This window comes from Battus philenor, unplaced genomic scaffold (genome assembly GCF_028537555.1).
Source record: "Battus philenor isolate CCGP_79_NKW_IND1 unplaced genomic scaffold, ilBatPhil1.0.hap1 SCAF_11, whole genome shotgun sequence".
Lineage (NCBI taxonomy): Eukaryota > Metazoa > Arthropoda > Insecta > Lepidoptera > Papilionidae > Battus > Battus philenor.
Window position 1 is genome coordinate 742,047 of NW_027181673.1, and position 24,831 is coordinate 766,877.

The following is a 24,831-nucleotide window of genomic DNA, read 5'->3' on the forward strand; positions in this document are numbered from 1 at the left end:
TCATTCCAATGGAACGCATTTGCAACATATTGTAAAAATGGGTCGGCATAATGGATTGAAACTCGCTTCCTCCCTTCACTAAATCGCTACAAGCACTCGCAGCCTCGCAGCCGTGCAGCGACGTGGGAAACTTACAAACTGTTTATTTGTATTCAACGTTACACTACGCACTCGTACGCCGTAACCATTATCACTGCGGCGGAAACAAACCTGCGACTGTCTTGCGACTGTGCTTTTGCTACCAACATTTTTTTTTTTAATTTAAGGTCGCCAACATGCATTAAATATATTTATTTATTTTCAGCAATAACCAGAATCACAAATAAATTTACACACTGTATATACCGCATTCAAATAACCGTGCACACGAGCTCATGGAAAAATTCAACTTGTGTTATAGGTACTTCAAATAATACTCCCAAAAAATTAGTTCATAAAATATATAATCCCAAACTGAGATTAATATTAATTCCATAGCCTCATTGTAAGATGTCAGAACAGGACCTTCTTCTCTTCTCGTCCAAAATATCGCAATGCTTGAAAACGAAGATCTTTAACCAATGTGTGTTGCTGTTGATGACTTACGGGTCGGAAATGTTGTTAGTTTCGACGGGTAAAAGAAAGCTCAAGGTCACCCAAAGAGCAATTGAGAGGGCTATGCTTGGAGATTCCGCAGAAGAACAAAGAACATTGACATAGCTCGAAGATTTGTTCGTTTTACGTGGTGGTGACGAAGCACATCGCTCGTGCAACCTATGGCCGTTGGGGCCAAAAGGTTCACGAGTGATGACCACGAGCAGGTAGACATGCTGTGGGTAGGCTTCTCCTAGATAGACCGACGACATAGTAAAAGTCGCGGGAAGTCACTGGATACGGCGGTACTGGACATCGTGATGATCTTTACCATTACTATGATAAATGGTAGTGGTGTAATAGTTGCTTATAACTTGTAATTCAAATTTCAAATTTACTCATTACCGAGACACTACTCAAGTTGAAGTTTATCATAGGCTATCAGTCAACTAGTTTAGAGTTAAAAAGGTTTTAATCGCTATTAGTTTTCTGCGAGGCATAAACCATCTCCAAAGATGACTGCTCGTGTAGCTTTCCACATGCAGCTACTTACCGCAGCTTTAAGTATATCTTCGGTTCACCAAGTGAGGAGCTTACCCATGACTCGAGGACCTTTCATCACCAACGGTTTTATATCTTAAATTAAGTAAGAAAAAGACCAATATTTAGCCACTTCCGCACATGCAGTGATTATCGTGCTACAAAGTGCACCGCCCGCCAGCCTGCTCATAAATGCGTATGCACCGATTAGTGCCAAACACAGTCACTAATCGGTGTAACATAACTCCTGAAGATGCCCCATGGAGGGGTGAAACACGTGTTGAGTAAATTAACGGTAGCGGTTGTGTAATTCGCTTTGTTTGTCGCATACGCATTTATCAGCGGGCTGGCGGGCGGTGCACTTTGTAGCACGACAACCACTGCATGTGCGGAAGTGGCTAAATATTGGTGCTTTTCTTACTTAGGATGGACTTACTAAATCTTAAATTAAAAAAAGATGTATTTGGCAATTCTGTCGCTCCGACTATAGTCGCAAGATGAAACGAATGAGTTGACGTTAGCTATTCTGAAGCAGTGGAGTCGCAGCCAGTCCTTGCGGCACAACAGCTCCGCCGACGGAATAACAATTTCCTAACGAACGTGCCACGAACGCGACGAGTAGTCTCACGTCGTGCGCCTGCTGGTGGGCGCAGTGGGAGTACGAGTGAGGGGACGTGGCGCCCACCGCCCACGCCGCCGTGACTCGCATCCCAAAATGTTTTAGGCTTTTAGCTGAACAACTAGTTGGAACTAAACGTGCTGCGCGAACCAACACTCGTTTAATGAGTCCACGGAGACTTTCAAAATGTAAGAGGTCCACTTGTTTCGAAACTAAGTGTATTCTTCGGGTGAATTCGTTATTTTACTTTATCAGCTTGTCAATGAGGCTAGGTGAAGAGCGCTTCCAATTATTGCTATTAGAAATCTATGGCGCCGACCTAATTTCAACAACAGACGTCTTATGATCTAAATGGTTCGATCATAAATTTAATATATATAAATTGGAAACACAGTCTTCGTCGATTAACGTTATGTTAATGTAACGGTATATTAATGTTAACATTTAAGATTTACTAAATATACATTTATTCGTATAAAATAACATGTAATAATAAAAAATTAAATACATGTACTGTCATAATTAATAATCATATATAATTCCTATAGTATTTATATGAAATAGGCCTAGCCAAAAACTAAAATTAAAATTTTACTATACTATCCATGCCTTTGTAACGCGAGGAGAATATCGGCTACTGCATTCCAATAGTCCATCAGCGCTCTTTTTTCGGCGCCACCTCACTGCCACTTCTTAAGGCGCGGTACAGCGGTTTCGGTTGCACTATACAAGATTCCCACTAAAATTGTGATAAGATAAACTATTTCAGAAATTACTTCAGATAGAAAATATTTTTTTTGTTGTTATGAATTATTCCTACCGCATTACAGCATTGTGGTATTATCTTATGCAGAGGATGCTGCTACCCATTATCTGGAAACTAGTTTTTGAGTAGTGATAATCATATATTATTATTATACACAAGGCGATTTATATACCAGTATACGAAACCGCGACCATCGATCGCAATTCTCAGCCAATGATTGCAACATATTAAGAGCGACCTTTCGTAACATTTGCTTCAGTTAACTTACCTCCCTACCACGTTATTAAATTTTAAGCAGCAATTTACTTTTTATCAAGCTATCCCTTCTGGTCATAACATCTATTTTGCAGCATTTATATCCCTTTGTAAAGAGATCGCCAAAAGGGCGATAGAAAGAAATAAAGCAAACAGAGTATAAAAAGATAAATAGATTTAAAATGTAAATAGAAACAAAACTATGATAGAAAATAATTATAGGATAAATAACAATGTAAAATAAAAATACAAATCGAAAAAAGGGAAGAATGATAGACGAACAGAGCAAAAGGGTAAGAAAGTAGAAATGTAGCATGAAAGATAGAAAACGGTACGAAAGAGAATGTGAAGAATGAAAGAAGAGAGAGAAAATAAAAGATAATGTGAAAAAATTAAATGCTAATAAAGTCCCTATCCCACCACTAATAGGGGTACGAGAGGCCCCCAATAGCGGGGGTCATTTAAAAAAAAACATCTATTTTAAAGATATTTCGTTATAGTACTCCATAAAGAGCTCGAAGAGAAACTTTACAAAACATCTCCGGCAAAACTTTGGTGAGGGTAGACCGCAAATAGCAAAGCAAACTGCGCAAAACAATCCAAAGGGTGGGAACGTGACTCGCTAAAAACTACCGCACTTTTCATCCGGGTCACGTGGCCCGGTCATCTCTTGTGCGTTTGGGAAATTTCTGCACGTGTACCGGCTACGTGACCGCCCCGCGGGGGGGAACTCCCGGGAAAAATTTAAACTTTGTAACATTTAAAGGGAGTCCTGATAGGGAAACCCAAGAAATTACAACTTGAAACGAACGGATTATTTTCGGTGGACTTACGTCCTGGTTGTTATTGTTTTTAAAGTTCCCCCTCAACTAACTTGTAAGTTTTCTGTTTGGTCAGTTAAAAATAAAAACGCTCTTGTTTGACTTATATACATAATTATTTTTATTTAAGATTTAAAGAGTTCTTTTAGGTATAAAATACCTATCTGTAATACATATATATTACATACTTTTTTATCTAATAATCTTTTTATTTAATTTATATTTGATTTTAATCATTAAATTGCGTGTTTAAGTGAAGGTACATTTACAAATTGTTGTTAATATTTAGGAAATATATGATAATCTTAGAAAGATTTAAAAATCTTAAAAAATTCTTAAAAAACCCACACTACCTTTGTGACGTTTTGTCAGTTGTGCGACAGAGACAACGCTCTACGAAGCCGAAATAGTCAATTGTCACTTTCCAAAGGTCGATGTGCAATATTTATCGCCGAGTATAGTATATTATAGTACGATGAAGACGTTACTGCCCATCCTCCGGAAACTAGTTTATGAGTAGAGGCAATTATATGTAATTTATGCACAAAGTGTGAATTATACATGATTGTGTTTCCAGAAAAAGTAAGTTAACTATCATTACATTATTTATTATTACTGAAATCATTGATTTTTAGATAAGGATTACAATATAGTAATCGACAGTAGTTTTTATATCTATAACTAATCATCCTGTATATCAACCTTTTCACTATACAGTAATACCCCGCTTTACGCGAGGTATACGTTCCAAAAAAAATCGCGTTAACTGAAATTCGCGTATAACGAAGTTTATGATTAAACATAGTCAAAAATTATTACATATAAATACAAATCATTTTAATCAATCACTTTAATTCTAGGAACATATATATACTCTTATTTTTTACGGAAAACTACATCTATTGTCTTTTGGGTAACGTTTTATTTACGTTCTTATAAAATACGTTCATAACACCCAACACTGTTTTTAATTGTTTGACAGATAGTCAAGACACCATAGAGAAGTTGATGACTACATTATATCTATACGCACTCTTTCGCGTAATTCGAGGCATTTGAACGCGAAATTTGCAATTCGCGTTATAGTGAAACCGCGTATAACGGGGTCGCGTAAAGCGGGGTATTACTGTACTTAAAATAAATATGACCGACAGAGAATATAATGCAGGTGAACAGAGAACAGAAATAGACGACGTAATGTAAGTAATAATGTAATAATGTGTTTGTAGATTGTACCACTTGGCGCGGCTCCAGCTGAGATATGTCATTCATATACACTCGGCGGCCATCTTTAGAATTCGAGAGCATTTCGAAATCTAGAACGAACGCATTTCCTTATTGCTTTGACATCAAAATATTCAAACGTGTATTACGCATACGACGGGTGCATTATCATCATCATATCAGCTAATCAACGCCGCAGGGCTTCCATGATCACCGGTGATGTGTTGCCCGTATCCAGCGACTTCTTTGAAGGCTTTTCGTTCCTCTTCTTGTTTTTGCAGAACCTTATGCTACTTTATTCTTTAAGTTCACGGACCCTTCCACTAACTTAGTTCCGATGAAGCTGTAAAAGTCCCCGGGCTAACAGCATCAACTTCAACCAAGAAAGCTTAAGCTTTCTATAAATGATTTTTTCATTTTTTCATTTTATTATTTACTAACATTCTAAGTAAGAAAAGTACCAATATTTAGCCACTTCCGCACATGCAGTGGTAGTCGTGCAATGAAATGCACCGCCCGCCAGCCCGCTGATACATGCATATGCGGCAAACAATGCGAATCACACAACCGCCACCACCAAATTACTCAACACGTGTTTCACCCCTCAACGGGGCATCTTCAGGAGTTATGTTACACCGCTTAGTGCCAAACACAGAGGCATTGACTCCATTAAATATTTACTAACATTCTCTTTCTTTCAAGCTTCACATTTTGTCACTCTTTTTTCTTACATTCTTCTCTCTATATTATATTCGTTACTAATATTTTCATTATTAAAAACTCTTAAAAACTTTACAAGCTTTGTAAAGTTACAATTTTTCCTTATTACACTAGTCACAATTGCTTTCATCTGTATTATATCTTTTATTACACTATTTTGTCGGTCCATCAAGTTGGGGACATATCCACGCCTCGTCTAGTGTCTCGTGGTCGTACCTTGACAGTCTTTAATCATTGGTCGCCCGAGCTATGTTACCCGTCACCGATGTTCTTCGTTCTTCGGTGGAACTTCTTAAATGTTCAATCGACTCCGGCTCGAATTCGAGTGCCGGTCTGGCGTAAAAATCAGGGGGGAGTCAATAGCCTCCCTGATAAGCTGAATAGATAAAAACTCATTCATAGCCCTCTGCAAAACAATTGCAAAATGTGCCATTGAAAGGAACAAAACGCAAATACAATAAATAAATAGAAAATAGATAAAAAAAAGGATAAAATAGAACCAAAGTGATACATAAAACTGTGATAGAGAATAATTATAGGATAAGTAATAATAATGTAAAATGAAAAATGTAATAACAAAAGAGGAAAGAATGAAAGATTGAACAGAGCAAAAGAGAAAGATAGAAGAACTGTAGTATGAAAGATAGATAATAGACCGAAAGAGACAATAAAGTACGAAAGAAGAGAAAGAAAATAAAAAACTATGTGAAAAAATAAATTGCAAATAAAGTCCCTGTCCCACCATAAATAGGGGTACGAGAGGCCCCCAACAGCGGGGGTTATAAAAAAAAATGTTCAATCTTGGTAAATTTGGGAACATTGTCTCCTTGCGTTTATATTTCAATTTACATGTTTTATTTCATTTACCGGTCTTATTCTGCCTGCATCAAGTGACTTTCCGCGATCTTCACTATGCTGTCCGAGTAATTAGTAGGTTGGTATATCCACGCCGCATCTAACGAATCGTGGTCGCCAATTGAAAACCTTTGATCGATAGATGTAACATCTTTATGTTAAAATCTTTTTTACATCAAGAAATTAATACCCAATTTGAACAGCCCATTTTGATAGAAACTAAAATCAATTTGAGGTCTCTTAAGATGACATCCGTCAATTTAAAACTCCAAGAGTTCCTAACATCTAAACACGGAATGAACAGATTACCAGTTTCGGTTGCAGTATAGGATCGAGGAACCAAACATCGTCTCTCTAGTGATCAACGAGAAGAATCTCTGGAATTTTCTAGAATATATCAGAAATGTAGTTTAGTAGAAACCATTAGATGTTATAAATAAGTAAGGAACATAAAGTAAAGGTTATTGTGATTGAATAGAATTGATAGTGAAAAAATTGTAATATAGGATTAAGAAGTAAAGTAAGAAATTAGGATAGCAAAACAAAGTGTAAAGTAAGCTAAAGAATAGGACAGAAATAAAAAACAAAATGAATGAAAATCGTCTTGTAGTATATCTGAGGAAAAGCGACTGAAGCGAGGCGATGAATGGAAGGAGATAAAGAACGAAGAGGTTTGGAGGAGTTTGTGATGGAGAAAAAAGAACAGAAAAAGATCGGACTTTGCCTGGAGGTTTAACATGGCAGGGCACAGAGAGCGCCTAACCTAAGACCCCTTTTAAGGAACGAAGCTCGTAGGCGGATCGGTAGGGAGGGGCCTTTATTTGGGCCGCTGAAATCTAGGTTCGATTTGTTGGACGTTATCAGTAGTGACTACATTCTAATACTGCCAAGAAGAGACCTCGGCTTGAGCTGTCGTCAGTAATAACCGTATAGCATTCCGACACAAGGGCAAGCGAGAGGACCTGACCTTGACTTGGTCAGTTGCTACTCCTTAGCTAATAACACTTCTACTACTATGGAAAGCATTCGCGCTGGGAGAGATGGCGGAAGGAACTCTAGAAACTACTATCTAGTATGATACGGGGTTGGCGTACCCTGTGATACACGATCCGACCTTATTTCCGACGAGACCGGTTACTTATCGGTGGCTTGTTTTATTATCGTCGCGTCGTCCGGACAATATACAGCATGGTTTTATTTAACTGGATCGTCCTCTCTCGTCTGACACGGCAGTTATTTACGGAGTGAGAGTGTCGGGTGCGTCTGCGCATGTCGCTGCAGCGGTGAGTCACATCCGACACATAATTAAACGACGCTTGGCCGCCCCTTTCGGCCAGAGTGAGACGGACGTGTCACGCGCTCGCTCTCGTGAAGGGCATGTATGGTATTTTGGCATCAACTCGCTTCATTCACTGATGAAAGTGCACAATGTCTACATACGGCTATCTAGTAATATGTGACTTACAGTGCTCTGGTTGTGTGTAGAGGTGACATTAAAAATCAAGGTCCCCCACTAGGGGACGAGGCGCCTTATCACTATAATGCATTTGTTTAAGCGACTGTTCTTATTTCGAATACCAAAGATAGTCGCTTAGGCATATTTAGACAAACCCACACTTGATAAAAGGTTTTATAAATAAAGAAACTGAGGAGTACACCAACTTATAATGTTTGGGTCAACATCATCACCGTTTCAGCAATAGCACATCCACTACTGGATATTGGCCTCCCCCTTTGATTTCCTATAGTACCGAGAAGTTGCGGCCTGTATACATTCTTCCGCAACTTTAACCAGGTCGTCTGGCATTATCCGAGCCGTGTGGCATATACATTTATTCAATTTTTCACATAGCGTTCAACGTGTTAATGTCGAGGTTATTCAGGATATGAATAATGTACTGAATGTGAAGGTCCGGGCGAAGGCGGGCGGATTTGGCGGCGGGCCAGGCATGCGCGGGAAACGGATGTACCGCCCAAAGCGCACCGGACGCATTACAACAACACACACACACGCCCGCAAACGCGTCAATTACTTGACGTAGATTCAATTGTTTATTAATTGATACATATATGTACAGAGCTATTGAATATATGTATAATTTTTAAACAGTTGAATGTATAGATCATTTGCTGTCAATGTACGGTCCAATCTATACAAAAAATGGTTTCAGAAATGTTTATTTACTTACACTTTATGTACACCATAGATAAAAAAGAAACAATTTATATAGATGTACAAAAGGCTGTCTTATCACTCGAGGTGATCTCTACCAAACAAATTTTAGATGAAGATGAGAGATATGAAGGAGAGCGCAATTTAGTGTGTACATACATACAAATACATACATTCCTACATACACACACATATATATATCACGGACCCTTCTGCTCCATGAACTCAGCTCCGATGAAGCTGTAAAAGCCTTCGGGCTTGCAGCAACTACATTAACAGAGAGTAGTACCTCCCTATATCTTATTGCATTGAATACGTAGAGATATGCAATAATTTAAATTGCGAGAATTTGGTCTTCATTTATATTTGGACTTTGTTTACCCATTTATAATTATCGTACCTCGCACATACGAGAACACTCCGCATCACTTTGGTTAATTGCTTTTATTTATTTTTGTACTCCTTCTTTTCAGCCGATATACTCTACTAAAATATACACCACCAAAGATCTTCACGACAACCGGTATTGCTTCTCCCGTATTCAGAAACTTCACGTGATCTTAGCTATGTCAGTTCGTCTAGTGGAAGGCCTATCCACGCCGCGTCTGCTGGCCCGTGATCGCCACTCGACAACCTTTCAGCCCCAGCGGCCACGAGCGATCAGATGAGAAATTCTAGAAAATAGGTTAGCCCAAGAGGATAGGCCTTAGTTCTATAATAATATAACAGAGTATATAAAAATAAATTATAGGAAAAATCTATAGTATAAAAATAAGGTGATATACGAATTAGACAGATAAAAATTTTAACTGCGATACCGTGGAAATTGTAGAGAAGAAAGCCTCACTCTCTGATGTATGGAAGAAAGAAATAAAAAGTACGAAAGAGATTGTGGTAGAAGAATGACGAAGCGAGCGAAAGAAAATGTGATATATGAGGAGAATTAAACTTAAGTAATAACTGAAAAAAATATTAAATTGAATAATAAAGTCCCTGTACCATGATAGGGGGTGAAAGAGAGGTTCATAATAACGGAGGCCATAAAAAATATCTTGGTTCTTCTGTGGATTCGATCTCGCAGTGAAACTCTGAACATAGCTCTCTTTCTTTTCTTTGAGTGGTAGTGGGGGAAAAGGTGGCATATAAATAACAAAGCAGCGACGGATTGAGCTCACTCTGTGTATAGCTCTCTTTATAACTCTTTGGGTGACCCTGAACATTCTTATAAAGTTCACTGTAAGACCACGTCTCGGATTCGTAAGTTACCGTCAACTCTGTTCAAATACCTTCGTCTTTCGGCATTGCTGTATTGTATACTATTTTATTTAATTTTTTCTTAATATTATTTAGTACACTTTCTTTCAGATAAAATCATAACTTCAGAATAACTACGTAAAATTATATAAACACAACTTTAACCCTTAATTGCCTAGAGTTTCAATTTTGATGCCATTTTTTTAAACCGAATCTTCACATTACTATTAGTTTTTTTTAGGTTGGCTTGTACGAATTTTACTGTTGTATAATATTCTTTCCAACGAAATTAAAAAAAAAATCTATTTTTCCATTCATCTAGACCCTCAAACAAACACAGTAATATTAAAATAAAATCACTTTCGTAAATCAGGATATTAAGGGTTAACTATTTGAAATGTAACCACTAATAGCTCTACCACACATGCCTGAGAATCTAAAGGAGAAATAATTATAAAAAAAAAATTTACTGGACAGTATAGTACAGTACCCGGCGATAAATATTACACATCGACGTTTGGAAAGAGACAATCTAATTTCGGCTTCGTAGAGCGCTATCTCTGTCGCACCTTTACTTATGTGACGTTTTGTCAGTTGTGCGACAAAGATAACACTCTACGAAACTATAATTTGCCGATTGTCTCTTTCCAAAGGTCGATGTGCAATATTTATCGCCCGGTACTGTATGTGCGTGTTAGTCTAAAAATTAAAAAAAAAATCGAAATACAGTAACAGCGCCATCTATTATATACCTTAAACAACACCGAAACATTTTCATTGCGATTTCACTATGTAGTGTTTACAAATGTTAAAACTGATAAAATAATGAGCATAAGAATCTAACACAATTTCAGATATATATTATTTAAAATATTTACGGTAATATCAAATAATTTAATTACTTCAATCGTAAATATTTTATTAAATAAAAAGTTTAGCAAAAATAATCAAATGTAAAAATATAATTACACAAACAAGTTAATATTTTATAATATACTCTTCTCAAAATTTTAATGTATCTATAAAATAATACATTTCACAAAATAAGTTCAAATTATTTAATTAATTTTTTTATAAAAATGTCAATTTTGATTTCAAAAACCCTGTAGTACTTTTATAAAAATTAGGTAAAGAAAACAAAATGTGAGATAATCGATGCCTCCTGTGAGGATTGAACTCACGACCCCTGGTTTACGAGACCAGTGCTCTACCACTGAGCTAAAGAGGCGATGTAAGATACTGTGAAATAATGATTTAAATTCAATTTTACATCACATTTAAATTTTTTATATTGAATACGATTTTTAGAAGAAAAAAAATATAAAACTCTATCTAGCGCTAATCATCGACATATACATATCCTCATATACTATAGTTATCAAAGTAAAAGGCACTGACATATATTCATTTTTATAAGCTCACTCTGAACCAGAGATTACCAACCTTTTTTGTACCATGAACCACATTAGACTTGCTTTAATTCTTACGCCCCCTTATGTAACATATATAACTTTTAAGGTTCAACTCGTCTCGAATCCATTTTCGAATTGTCCGCCTTAATTAACAGATTGCCCCTCTGTGGGTTATATGCCCAACATTTGAAAACACTGCTCTAAAAGATCGATTTCAAAGCACTGTATATGTCATAAGATTAACAATATACATTGCGATCTTCGGAGCAGGCTATATCCAGCAATGGGTATCTTACGGTTGAGATGATAAAACTAATTCGTGTTTAAATAAATAAAACGTATATAAAATTGTTCGTTACCTCGCATCCTTTGGGCTGGCATCTGTGAACAAAAATGAAAATATTATAACACAAATTTTCACTACTAAACTTTTTTTCTAGACACCTAATGAGTCTGGAAGCTTTATCGTAGATCACATCATCGCGTTTCATCAGCCGCGTTGGTGAACGTGGACATTTATAACAAATGTCAGTTTTGTTTTATAAATAACTCCTTGTATGCCTCAAGAACTCAATGAATACAACTCCATGATTTGGTTCCAGTAGTACCACTTGTCACACATATAATGCCAGCATGAAGATTGACACTAGAAAAGTTCCCAGGTTATATAGAAGAGGTGACATTGAGTCCAAAATGAAGTTCAGTTTTGTCATATTATAACATATATTTTTAATATTATTTTTAAAGTTGACTTTGTTATGGCCCACCCTATATATTAAAAGTTTTAGTAAAGAAGTAAATATCTTTTTTTTTTAAATAAACTACAAAAATAAAATAATATGTAAAAAACAAACTACATATTTTAAAGAGCATTTTTTTAATCCACTCTGCAAACCTTTGTCATTACATTAAAATTAATAATTAATAATTTTTCGCTGGCCGTAATTAAACATGTAATTAAAAGTGATGCAAAAAGATATTAAATATAGAAATTATATTGATGGCATATTAATAAAATTAAAAAAAAATATGTATAATTACACATATTTTACTTCTATCAAGAATTCTTTAAAATTCTTGATACAAGTAAAATGAATTTGAAAAAATGTGTATTCATCAGTGATTTTATTGGTGAAAGCTTTTTTCAGTAGCTTTTCCAGATGCTGGTTAGTTAACACTACCCGATCTTTGAATCCCAGGTAATATGTTTTTTAGAATAATAAGACAAAAATAAAAAGATTCACAGCTACAATTATTGAGAGTTACAAATATCCTTCAAAGAGCCAGATATCGCTGGTAGGCCACATGTTGCCGACCTTAGATATATAAGCAAACCTATTTTCAAAAACTTTACCATACACCAAGCTACATTGGCTTGGTTAGGACCTCTCTGACAAGAGTGCACTAATGAGAAGAAAATTTTAAGAATTTTCAGCTATATCTTTTAAAAATTGTGTTTTAATGTGTAAATTACAAGATAATATATTCAGCATTACCAATTTCCTCTGCCTGGATTGCCTTATCAACTGCAACTTGTCCAACGTCATTTAGAACCACACCACATCTTTTGTACAAGCGACTTCTCAGCCTCATAAGTTTCTCCGTTTCCTGGTAAGCCTTTATTTCGTCCTGAAATTTTCAAACTTTATTTACAATTGGACTTAAAAAAATTGAAACAAGAGAATGACCTAGACACTGCAAACTTATTTAACTGTAGCAGAGAAAGCCTTCAACAATTTTATATTTATTTATTCATTTACATAATGTTTTAGGTAAGACTTGTTAACATTTTTGGGTAATAAATATAATTCAAATATATAGTGGATCTTTCCCAAAGCTAATAGCCAAATACACTATTGGAATTAGTATCTCTAAAATGGAGTGTTTTATGTACATCAGATGATATTAAAGGAACAGGTGACACCTTTTCATCAAATATATGGTTTTATTTAACATATAACATTACTAAGGAGTCTGGAGTAAGGCTTTTTGTACAACAAAAGTGAATACTTGTAACAGCATTTTGGCCTTCCCTATTTCAGAATGAGCCTTCATGGAGTGATTGAGATATACTTAAAAAGAAACTCCACTAAAAAGACCAATATATATAGTATAATATTTCTGTTGACCAGTGTATGTAACATATATTAATTCTAAGAAGTTTAGCAATAAATTACCTAGATAAACAACTTTAAATTAATATAAATGTGAAAAACCTCTTATGATCATTGCATTAATATTTTTGGTACAAATGCAGTCTCAATTGCTAGATAAAGTTGAACAATGATTCTATTTTTGTTTTGTCTTGCAATATATCATCATCATATAAGCCGAAAGACATGTGATACAAGGCATGGGTCTCTTACATAATTCATCACAATGACCCTGTCTTGCTTTGCCTGCATCCAGTAACTTACTGCGACCATGAATATGTTATCGGTTCACTTAGTGGGTAGGCCTTCCACGCCGTGTCGACCAGTAAGGGTGACAAATAAATAAAATTAAATTGTTTTCATCTACTCACTTTTAATTCTTTTATTCTTGTGTGAGATCTACTTGAAAAGCACTCTCTCAGATGCGCATCAGACCAGTCACTTTCTTGAGCCCCTTGTAGCACGGAAGGGGCAGATGCATGCTCTAATGAAGGCGTTAAATTGTCGCGCTTCCGATGCTTCATCACTCGCGGCGGTACATTCACAGGCACTAAAGATTTTAATGTCCGTTTCGGTTTTACGACTAAAGTTTGTTTCACTTCTTTCTTACGAACAGTTTCCGGGACGTAGTCATTCAGCACGACTGGTAAATCATTAAAAACGGGTTGAATGTTCGAATTGGATTGACGCTTCGCGCCAACTTCCGTCGAAGAAGTTTTATGAGTTAAAACACTAGAGCTTGCCTTTAGATTATTTCGGTAATGATTATACACACGAGGCATCACTCTACCGTAACTTTTTACTTTATTTTTACTATTATTATCCATTTTTAATAAGAGTCAAAATTTGCGAATTGTTCTTTGAACCGTTTTGTAAACAAACCTTTGTTTTGACAGCTTGACGGATAAAACCAGTGTTGGCATATATTTAAACATAAAAAACTTATGGTTTATTCTGTTCCTTAAACCGATGTTTGGTTTTGCATCTATTACGGTTTAGTTATTTTTTTTATTAAAATACCTACTTGATCCAAAATTGTAAAATAACGAAACAAATTCAAATGCATTAAATTTCTTTTCAAAGAAGTAAGATATGTAAAATATGAACGTATTACATTTTTAAAGACGATGTAGACAATCAAACCATTAATATATTATGTCTTCTATGAATAGTATATTTTTTTAATTTAATTGATAATATAGCTGGCTATATTACTTAAAATCCAACGGTGGTGATAACTTCTGACCCTTTTAATTAGGCCCGTACGATATCAAAACTTTATATATATTTTTAGTTCACCTCTTACCTTAAAGCGCAGTAGTCAGATTTACCATGATAGTGTAAAGACAAAAACCCTAACAAAGTAAAGTTTAAAAAAAATGTAGTCACATTTCAGAATCATTTTATTACAGGATTAAAAGTATTGCTCAAACTTAAAATAAATGGATTCTTAGAGAAATTACTGAGCAAAATTAGAACAATTACTTTGGTTACAATATCTAGTGTTCAAGACAAGATAAGCAGGATTTTTTTCAAGTTTTCCACACTTTCTGTTAGTGTAAATAATAAAAAAAACAGTAAAAACAGTTATAAAAAAGATTTTTTATTATGCCTCATTGTAAATATTTATACATAATCAAATTTAACTTGATTAAAGATTGACAATTTAAATTGCAGCTGAATTCCTTCTTAAACCTAAACCTACAAATTTGTTCTTAAAATTTTTAAAAGCTTTGAACATCATTTGAACAACTTTTAACATGGCATGCTTATAAACTACTTTATATAAACAGATAATTATAGTAGTTAGGTGACTAAATAAAATATTATTTGCCTACAAGTTCTGTGTGCTTTGTTTCATAAATGCTCTTCGCCTCATTTTGATATTCATCACACAATGCTGTTATTTGCTTGCTAACATTAAAAGCTAGGTCCTCAGATAATCCAGTCTGCTTCTTAACTTTTTTAATGAAATCATTTTGTACATCTTTAACTGTGTCTCTACATTTTATGTACAATGCTTTTGCATTCTTTGCTAATGCTTCCCGGTGCTCTTTAGTCACTTTTGGAACAGGCACATACAACGTGGTACCATCTTGCTGGGGATTAAGGTTCAAACCAGAATTATTAATCGCTTTTAAAGCATCAGGTATGACTTGAGGGAAGGATGAAAAGTTAATTACTATTGTTTTTGGATTTTTACGAACAATCTGCGCGAGTTCTTGAAGCTCATATTCCTTCCCATCGAACTTTACTTGAAGCGATTCAATGGAGCCGGTTGTGGAACGGAGTGATAAGTTTTTGGCGAAATCATCTTTCATTTTCTCAATTGCTGCTTTACATCTATCTTGAATTTTATCCACTGCAACCACTTCCGCCATCATTGCAGGATTAATATCCACTTTCGCACCCTTCCCCTTTTTATCTTTCCCTTTGTCTTTATTCTTGGCATAATTTCTTATTATAGGAAAATTTAATGGAGTTGTGATAATTCTTTCGTGTTTGAGGTTAGGATAACTTTTAAAAGAATGATTTATAACAGGTAGCAACCTTTGTAATATTCGAGTTCCCATTATTAATAAATGTAATAAACTTAAACCTAAATAATAACTGGTTTATTTATTTTAATACAGATATTTCACCAAGTACTCGGCAGACTTGACGTAAGTAAAAATAATAACCACAGATTATGCACTTGCTCCGGTAACATGTGATATATACACTAATATTTTAATTCGGTTTTTGTTATATTTATAAAAGATAAATATTTTTATTTAAGCTTTTGCGACATTCGGTTAATTACGTGAAATATTTTATTGCGATATGATTTCTTTGTCATTCATTAATTTTTTTACAATAAGCATACACATGTGTACCACACAGCGAAAGCCTGTGACATTTAACTTTATTTTCAATATGATTCTCATATCATGGAGTCATTATTATGACTTACGAAAAAGTACTCTGTCAAAACTTTGTAGCATTAATTTAATCTTAGCAGTTAATTATTAAAATAAAACCAAATGTATCACTCCGAACATTTCTATTGGCCAATTCAATATTTATAAAGTATTTATTAGTTACGTTTGGGAAAATATGTCTTACTATATTTTAAATAATAAAAAGGATATAAACATGAAATTAGTTTTGCGTTCCTTTTTATGTGTACTATGTAGATATAAATCTTGGGTCTTACATTAGTTGACATTGACGTTTTGGTATATCAAATTTGAATTGATGTTATGTTTATATATTATCGTTTAAAATGACTGTCTTTTTTCAAACAGGAAAATTATGTATATTTCGAAAGACTTTAAACACCTCGACATTTAAATTATTGTTTTATCGTAATTATTCAGGTATTGATGATTTGAAAATTTTGTGAAGTTAAAGGTGGTTTGGAGGTTATATTTTCAGATGATTTTCAGATCCCGTAAGAAAATTTAAGAAATTCAATGATGTGGTCGCCGAGCGGAAGGGCGAGGCGCGACGAAGTATTGTGGTCCAAGTTAATTCGGAGTCCTCTTTTAACGAACTGTACGGATATTGTTCAAAATACGCTTCAATTAAAGACATTCACCACTACAGGAACTCCGAAAGAGAGGTGTTAAATGGTTTATAATTATTAAATATATATATATATATATATTTAAAATGACTTAACAAAGTTACGCTAATACCTACCCATTTTATTCAATTTACTATAAAACTCATCAACATAAAAAATATTCCGAGTGGTTTCCTTATTCCTTGTAGTGGAATTGTGCAGTGCTAGTTTGTATATAGAAGGGAAACTTTTCTATACTAACCAAATAGCACAATGAAAGTCAAAAGAAAAAAAAGTAAACATTTGTAGTCATAGTTTAAGAAAGAACATTCTAGGATGAATGGTGAATGGTAATAATTCTAAAAATATGCAGCATATATTATTATTTTTCAGCTGTTTCATATGATACCCTGTCTAGTAAAATGTATATTATTTGTTTATTTAATGGAAGTTTTGTTCTTGTTTACAGCACTTCATGCTTATTGAGTTTGCAACAGAGGAGAGTGTTAAAGAAGTTCTGAAAGCATGCAGTTCTCATCAAAACAATCCAGATGTAATGCCAATCAAGTCGCCATTTCTCTGGTTTAAGTCGGTAGGGAATAACAAAGCAAAATTAAACTGCCCAAATACAAAGAGGCTAGCGACCACAGATGGTGTTGTTTCAGTTGACAATGAAATCCTGTTGGAGGAGTTACATAATTGTGAGACAGTCTCCAGTCAGATTCAACACTTGTATGAGAGAACAAAGCTGAATGATTTAGGTGTGAGACTCCGATACATGGTGGCAAGGCAGGTGAGACAGTCTTCAATATTTTATAGTAAGTTACTGGAGGATAATACTATTTAGTACTAATAATCAATGTTCAAATAACCATTGCTCCATTGAAACAATATAGGAAGCCATGCGGTAGCCAAGCAGTAGAGGACTGAGACATGTGGTCATAGGTTATGGGTTAGATTCCTGGGATACAATCTTATAAAATTCATACTAACAAAAACAACTTTGGAGGTGACCTATACCTTGCATAGGATGTAAATGTCTTGAACTGACGGCATTAAAATTTCAACTGTCTCTATTTTTTCAGTTTGAAGTAATATTCAGCAGTCTATATGCAAATACGGAGGTGCATCCATTCGGCTCATCTGTCAATGGCTGTGGGAAAATGGGCTGTGACTTGGATCTGGTTCTTACCAGTATTTTAAATAATGATATGGTAATTTGATGCATTTAACATTAGTTGATTTTGCTTATTATATATAGAGTAACTAAAAAAAAATTCATAGTGATTTTGAAAGTGCTGTAGGAGTATAGGAGCGAGAGGTATAACAGTGAAATCTCTTTATAACCAACTGATATATTTATGCTTGCAAGCATAAATCCATCAGCTGGTTAGAGGTAACAGGTGTTAATTTTTAGAATGGGTTTCTAAAACAGCATTGGTAGGGTCAACTCTGGTGCACCAATGCATTGCATTGAGGCCTCACTAAGCCTAGTATTTAGATTATCAGCTCTGTACCCATCCTTACTTTATACAATGTAATGGGCACACATACAGTGACTCCATGTAATGCTAAGAAGTAATACAATTTTGCATCGCAGGAAGATGACTAACACAAATTTATTATTTTGTGCAATAAACTGCAGTTTTGTATTATATGTACAAAATTCTTTAAACTTATTACTAATATAGCTTTACTGCCACATTACTTGTCGTGTAGTTATGATAAATGCCTTCAACTAGACAAAGCAGCTCATGCTTGGATTGATTAACATCAAATATGATTTAGAGTTTTGGTTTCAGGATAAGTTTTTTCATAACATCAAAGTCAAAGTCATATTCTGCTATCATTATTCAGTCTATAATTGCTAAGATTTGACTATCATAACTTATTTCAAGTGAAAGTCATAGTGCTTAGTGACATCAAAAGACAGTAGTACTGCTGTAGTAGTACTGCAAAACATATATTCCATATTTATCAGTGGCAAAAAACGCCCCTTCGCTTTCCAATTGCACGCACTTGTCTTTACGCATATTTTTTATTTGTTCCACTAGTAGCAAGCCTTCCTTTGCGGAGAGCCAAATCGAAAAAAATAAACAACTTGTGTGGTTCCTTTATTCCTACTGATACACAGCAAAATTAATATTTTTGTTATCGATATGGCAAGCACAATACCACAAAGTAAAATTGAAGTTAATATGTTGGTGGCAGAGCGACGATAGGCGGCGGTTGGTGTACCAGGAGAAGCATGCGGCGAATCGCACGCGCGGTACCGCGCAGCAGCTGGCGCTGTTGGGCACGCTCCTGGAGCTGCGCGTACCGGGTGCAGCAGGCGTAGTGCGAGTGCTGGCGGCGCGCGTGCCTATCCTCAAGTGCACGCACCAGCTCGCCGCGCTGCACTGCGACCTAACTGCCAATAACACGTAAGCACTCTCTATCTCTCTTGTCTCTCTCTATTTCCTTGTGGCCATCCTTAAGTTATTCCAGCGGATGAACGGCTACTGCAAGGGATAGGCCTCCCTCAAAGATTACTATGATGACCGATCAGCTACTTCTCACATCCTTGACTATGTCATCGGTGTATCTAGAGGGGGGCCAATACAGATCACAGCTCTTTGTCGCCTCTAGAGAACCTTTTGGCCCCAAAGGCAGTTAGTTGATTCAGCGATGTGCCCTGCAATAGCAATGTTGGTGACCTTAGTTCTTTTAGAGACCTCCACCTTTTATATTGCTAAACAACTTTGAACCTCCTCCATGATATACCTACTGCAATTTGAATCCTATTAAATGATACCCAAAGGATATGAAATCTTAAAGAAGGTTATATGAAAAATCCAATTCCTCTTCCAAAATTAAAACTACATATATCAATAACAGAGTTATGCTAGCAGCATTTTAATTTGAATGATGACTATGCTTGTCCGAAATAGTAAATTATTATATTGTCTAAAAGTTATTTGTCAAAATTCATGTCTTAAGTAACAGTATATTGAATTGACAAGAATATTAGCATCTCAATAGCCAGCTCTATGCATTTATTGTTCATAACACCACCGGTGAGGTTAGATGCTTGTGTTCCTTAGCACTGGGGTGCACATGTCGGAGTTGCTGTGGATGTTTGGATGCCTGGACGCTCGCATCCGGCCGCTGGTGTTCGTGGTACGCAGCTGGGCGAAGGCGGTCGGCCTCACCAGTCCACACCCTGGACCCTGGATCACCAACTTCCCCCTCACCCTCATGGTGATCTTCTTTTTGCAGCAGAAACGAAATACAGGATTTATTTTGCCGCCTCTTAAACTTTTAATCGATAAAGCAGGTAATAATTTTATAATTACTATTGTAGTCTATTCCATAATAAAATTAAAGGATATTACTTTCACATATATTTTGTTTGTGAAATTGTAAATATGAATTAACAGGATTGAATCATCAACTTAACAATATCGCACAATAAATTAAAATAAAATCATTCTTTTTTAAATAATAATAATAGAGACTTTCAAACTAAACTACAAGGGGCCCAAAGCCCCCATATGTATGTATAAATACTTATGTTTAGACCAACTTTTTCATGATAGCATAAGAAATTATATGAAAAAAGTATAATTTATTTGCCATATGATATTCCATTGTCAATCATTTTTCATCGGAGAAACTTCTTTATTGCTCTGTCAACTTAAACCTGATAAAGTTTTTAAAACCACAAGTCTTATAAAAAATGAACATCTGCATAAGCATTAATGAAATTTTATTCAAGTTGTAAACAGACTTCCAATTCACAGCCATTACAGCTAGTACCTCAGAGTAGTACCTGAAAATGTTTGTTTCCAAACAGTGGAATGTCACAATACCATCTATTTTTTAACTCTCTAAATTAAAACAGATACAAAAATTTAGGAAAAGTCGAAAACAAACTATCATTTACATGTTTAATTATATATACAACATAGTAAAAATGCTCTAACAGAAAATTACATTTCCTAAGTTGATTATAATGTAATAAATCCTCTTCTGGGCAGGTAAAGATGATATCAGGATAGCAGAGGAGAACATCAACTGCACCTTCTTGAGGGACTTGAACAGACTACCCCAGCACACGTATGCCCAGTGCGATGAGGGTTTGCAAGATCTCTTGCTTCAGTTCTTCGAGTTCTATGCACAGTTCGACTTCAGAGAAAAAGCAATATCCATCATTGAGGGCGCCCCAATCCGAAAGCCTGATTCCATGCCCTTGTACATAGTGAACCCCTTGGAAAAGGCATTGAATGTGAGCAGAAACGTCAGCTACGAGGAGTGCGAGAGATTCCGTCTGGAAGTGAGGAACGCCGCCTGGCATCTGGAGACAGGACTTGACGGCAAGAAAGGAGACGACTGGGGTCTAATTGGCCTCCTGGAAAGATCAAACTTGAAAGGCTTGAAGAAACTTCTCCGTGTGGGTAACTCTCATCGTCTAGTGTCAGTGAAGGACCTATTTAATGACGACCCAAGTGAAACAACAAATAAAAGTGATGCGGAAATTGACAAGAGTGTGAAAGAGATGAAAGCTGATATAGTGACTGTGGAGAAAAAAGAACAGAAGTTGAAATTCAAGAACACTCAAATAGCAAGTGAAGTGTACAGGATAAGAAGAAATAAGGTGAGGTGATCGTTTGTCTATGACATAGTTGTATGTAATTTAAGATTTTCTTACCTGGATGATGTCTTTAATGAAAGTGACTGCAATGGAGAAAGATTTTCCTCAGTGTTTCAGTACTAATAAAGCACTGCCATCTCCACCCATTTTATAACATCATGAACCCCGTTTCTGATATAATTTTAAAGTTTATGTTACAATATTAATAAAATTTAATCATTATGATATGTTACTATTTGATAAAAAAGGCATTTGATTTATACACACACACACACACACACACACATTTATATATATATATATATATATATATATATATATATATATATATATATAATCTGTGAAAAATATCATAACTAAATTAAAATTTAATGATATACCTGCTGCATTATTGCTTAAGGCTTTGGCTGAAATTGTTTGTTTACATAAATTTCATTTTTTCAGTTGTACCAAACTGCACAGTTTGTAAAGAAAGATTAAGTCGATTCAGTATATATAGAGTTGTAAATAAATATTTGAACATTCAATTTATTGTAATTATAATCAAAGATGATATTTCAAATTGTGAAACCTGTACGAATATAATTATAAAAATGATTAATTTCAAATCAACAAAATTTGAAGACATAAATGCCATAATGGTAATTTAAACTGACTGATCTGTACAAATTACAAAATTTCATAGTACAGGATCACTTGTTATATGAGGGTCATGATATGTGTGTGCGATGGTATAAAACTAGTGTTTTAAAGGAGATGTACTGCATGTGTGTACTGTAATGGTACATGTCTTGTATATTGATGATTTACGTTTAGTTACCTTGAAAATTATTTCGTTATATGGTTTTTTAAACACCTTTAGCAGAGAATTGTTTTTATGCACAAATTTAATCACCATTTGTATGTTCAAGCTTGTTTTTGTTATTATTTATGTATAGATAGAACTCAACAAGAAATATCATACACATTATAAACAGAGTTTTGGCAATTTGAGGGTCAACAGGTGTTCCCTTTGAAATAACAATAGGTGATAAAAAGTCCACTGTACATTTGCTATTGTGGTAATATGTCTGAAGTTTCATGTCCAAGGCTATATTTATATTGTTAAATATATGTATAATAAAAATCTTTTACAATTATTTATGTTGTATTTATTTACATAATTTCTTATAATTATAAGATGATGATAATTAAAATGAGACGCTGCATCTTCATGTCTATGATCTAGTGCATGGTTGCACAGACTTATTAAGACTAGGGGCCACTCGGGCAAATCATGAACTGATGGCGGGCCGGCCGCCAGAAGTATAGGGAACTAAATACAATAAAGAATTGATAATAATTTATTAAAATTGAAAAAGAATAGAATTCAATATTTTTCGAATGTACGAGAGTATTATTTTTGCTTTTGGCGGGCCACCAGTATTCGACCGGCGGGCCGCGGTCTGTGCATCCATGATCCAGTGACATAAATAACCTATTGTTACAATAATCCTTGTTAGTTTCTTACCAATATAAATCAAGGCTTTAAGGGGTCGAATGTATCAAAAAAATTATGGTTTCAGAAACAAAAAATACTGTAATGTTTTCAAAATACGAATTAATACAAATAAAAATGACTTTTTATTTATGTTTACGTTATGTACGTACGCATGTACGTATGTTAACATTAATCCCTAGTGCTGTCTCGCTCGCACAGTCACTCGCTACCACATGGAGATCTATGCGCGTTCACTTACCCGCGAGTTGTACAACGCAAAATGTATATATACAGCGTCAAAATAAAGAAGCCAAATGAAGCAAAGAACAAAGAAGCGTATGAACAAGCCAGAAGAGATTCCAGAACCAAATCGTTAAGCAATATTAGATACAGTGTTATATGTTCGAAGAATTTTTATTCAACGACCTATCTCCTAAACTATATCGGCTAGTGGTATTCCAATTAAAAAACAAATTAATGTAACATTTTACAGGTGATTGGAAATAGGTGTAAAGACTTTAAAGCTTTTATAAATGAGCAATACATTCCCTTGTTTAAGGCTTTTGCATCTGTAACCAATTATTCTGTATATTATATTGCAAGTCACTTCAGATCCATAGGAAATCTATGGAGTGGACTTTATGATGTGTGACTCGTGATGTGTGTGTGTGTATATATATATATATACACACACACACATACAGAAGACAACCTATGACTAAAATAATGATTGTTTGTAAACGAAAAAAAATTCTTCTCCATTTAGTTGTGATATACACCAATACCCCGCTTAGCGTCGTTTCCTTTTGTTTTTTATTAATTTGCGTTGCTTCTTAATTAGTACTAATTTTCACAGTTGCTTTGGGTTGGAGCTTTTAATTCTTATTTAATTTTATTTTTTTTCTAAGATGGCAACACTTTTGTATCTAATAATGTCATGCTATCAAAACTCGGGGATTCTTTTTCTAACTAGAAATCAACGCAATTTGAAAACAGTTTTATTTTCAATTGTTTTGATACTTTTAGAGTTCAGTTTTAATTACGTAATGTGTTGAGTTTTTTTTTTAAAGAAAATAGTAAATCTATAAGAATTTTTTACGTGTTGTTTCTGGTAATAAAAAAGGTAAATATTTTTCCAATTTGTTTAGAGTAGAGTTACATTGTTTTTTGTTTTATAAATGTTTACTTTGTTCAATTTTCTTTTTAAAAAGTAATGTTTTCGTAATTTTGTATTGATTGTTTGGAACGTAACCACGACGGAATGTGAGGTGTTGGTGTATTTGGTTGAACAAGTTTGTGTTACTGAAATTGCATTCACACAAACATTTCATCATCGTGTATTAAATTTAAAAATCTTATTATTTTAAAACTTACCAGATAAATACACCTATTAGTTGACTAACTGGTGTCTATTATATTTACATTGCGCGAAAGAGACAGCGCTCTACAATATTTCTCGCCTTGTGATTGACTGATAATTTTCTGTCATTTCATTGGTTAAATATTGTTTTCGTAGTTTTAAGGATTTGTAAAAATAATAAGTTTAATTAATATAAACACTTTTACTTTGGAATTCGTGTCGAGTATGAATTCTCAAAGCTCTATCAGCTCCAGGAAGAATGGTTTCATGGCTTGAAATGTATTTTAATGGGAGATTTTTATTTTTTAAATGAACACTTTAATAAGTGTTGTTAATACAGTATAGTATTACGTTCCCAAGCATAAACAAACACTTAAAAATAGTGTTCTATTTTTTAAGTGTTTGTGCAAGGAAAATTTAAAAATATGTCATATGATATTCAGAGT

The 24,831-nt window shown here is 34.7% G+C and overlaps 2 protein-coding genes and 1 non-coding gene across 3 annotated transcripts; 1 reads left to right on the forward strand and 2 right to left on the reverse strand.

Moving 5' to 3' along the window:
• Positions 1 to 10,956: 10,956 nt before the first annotated feature.
• On the reverse strand, positions 10,957 to 11,028 carry TRNAT-CGU (transfer RNA threonine (anticodon CGU)). Its single transcript has one exon. It is a non-coding gene; the product is annotated as a tRNA-Thr (tRNA).
• Positions 11,029 to 14,982: 3,954 nt separating this feature from the next.
• Positions 14,983 to 16,021, reverse strand: mRRF1 (mitochondrial ribosome recycling factor 1). The gene has a single exon (XM_068772225.1). It carries the CDS (start codon positions 15,936 to 15,938, stop codon positions 15,192 to 15,194), a length of 747 nt encoding a protein of 248 aa, XP_068628326.1. The 5' UTR covers positions 15,939 to 16,021; the 3' UTR covers positions 14,983 to 15,191.
• A 578-nt stretch (positions 16,022 to 16,599) lies between these two features.
• Positions 16,600 to 21,813, forward strand: LOC137929340 (poly(A) RNA polymerase, mitochondrial-like). The gene is made up of 7 exons (XM_068772238.1): positions 16,600 to 16,724; positions 16,794 to 16,969; positions 17,382 to 17,705; positions 17,998 to 18,126; positions 19,124 to 19,335; positions 19,996 to 20,228; positions 20,932 to 21,813. The coding sequence occupies exons 1-7, from the start codon at positions 16,631 to 16,633 to the stop codon at positions 21,555 to 21,557; spliced, it is 1,794 nt and encodes a 597-aa protein (XP_068628339.1). The 5' UTR covers positions 16,600 to 16,630; the 3' UTR covers positions 21,558 to 21,813.
• The last annotated feature ends 3,018 nt before the right edge of the window (positions 21,814 to 24,831 follow it).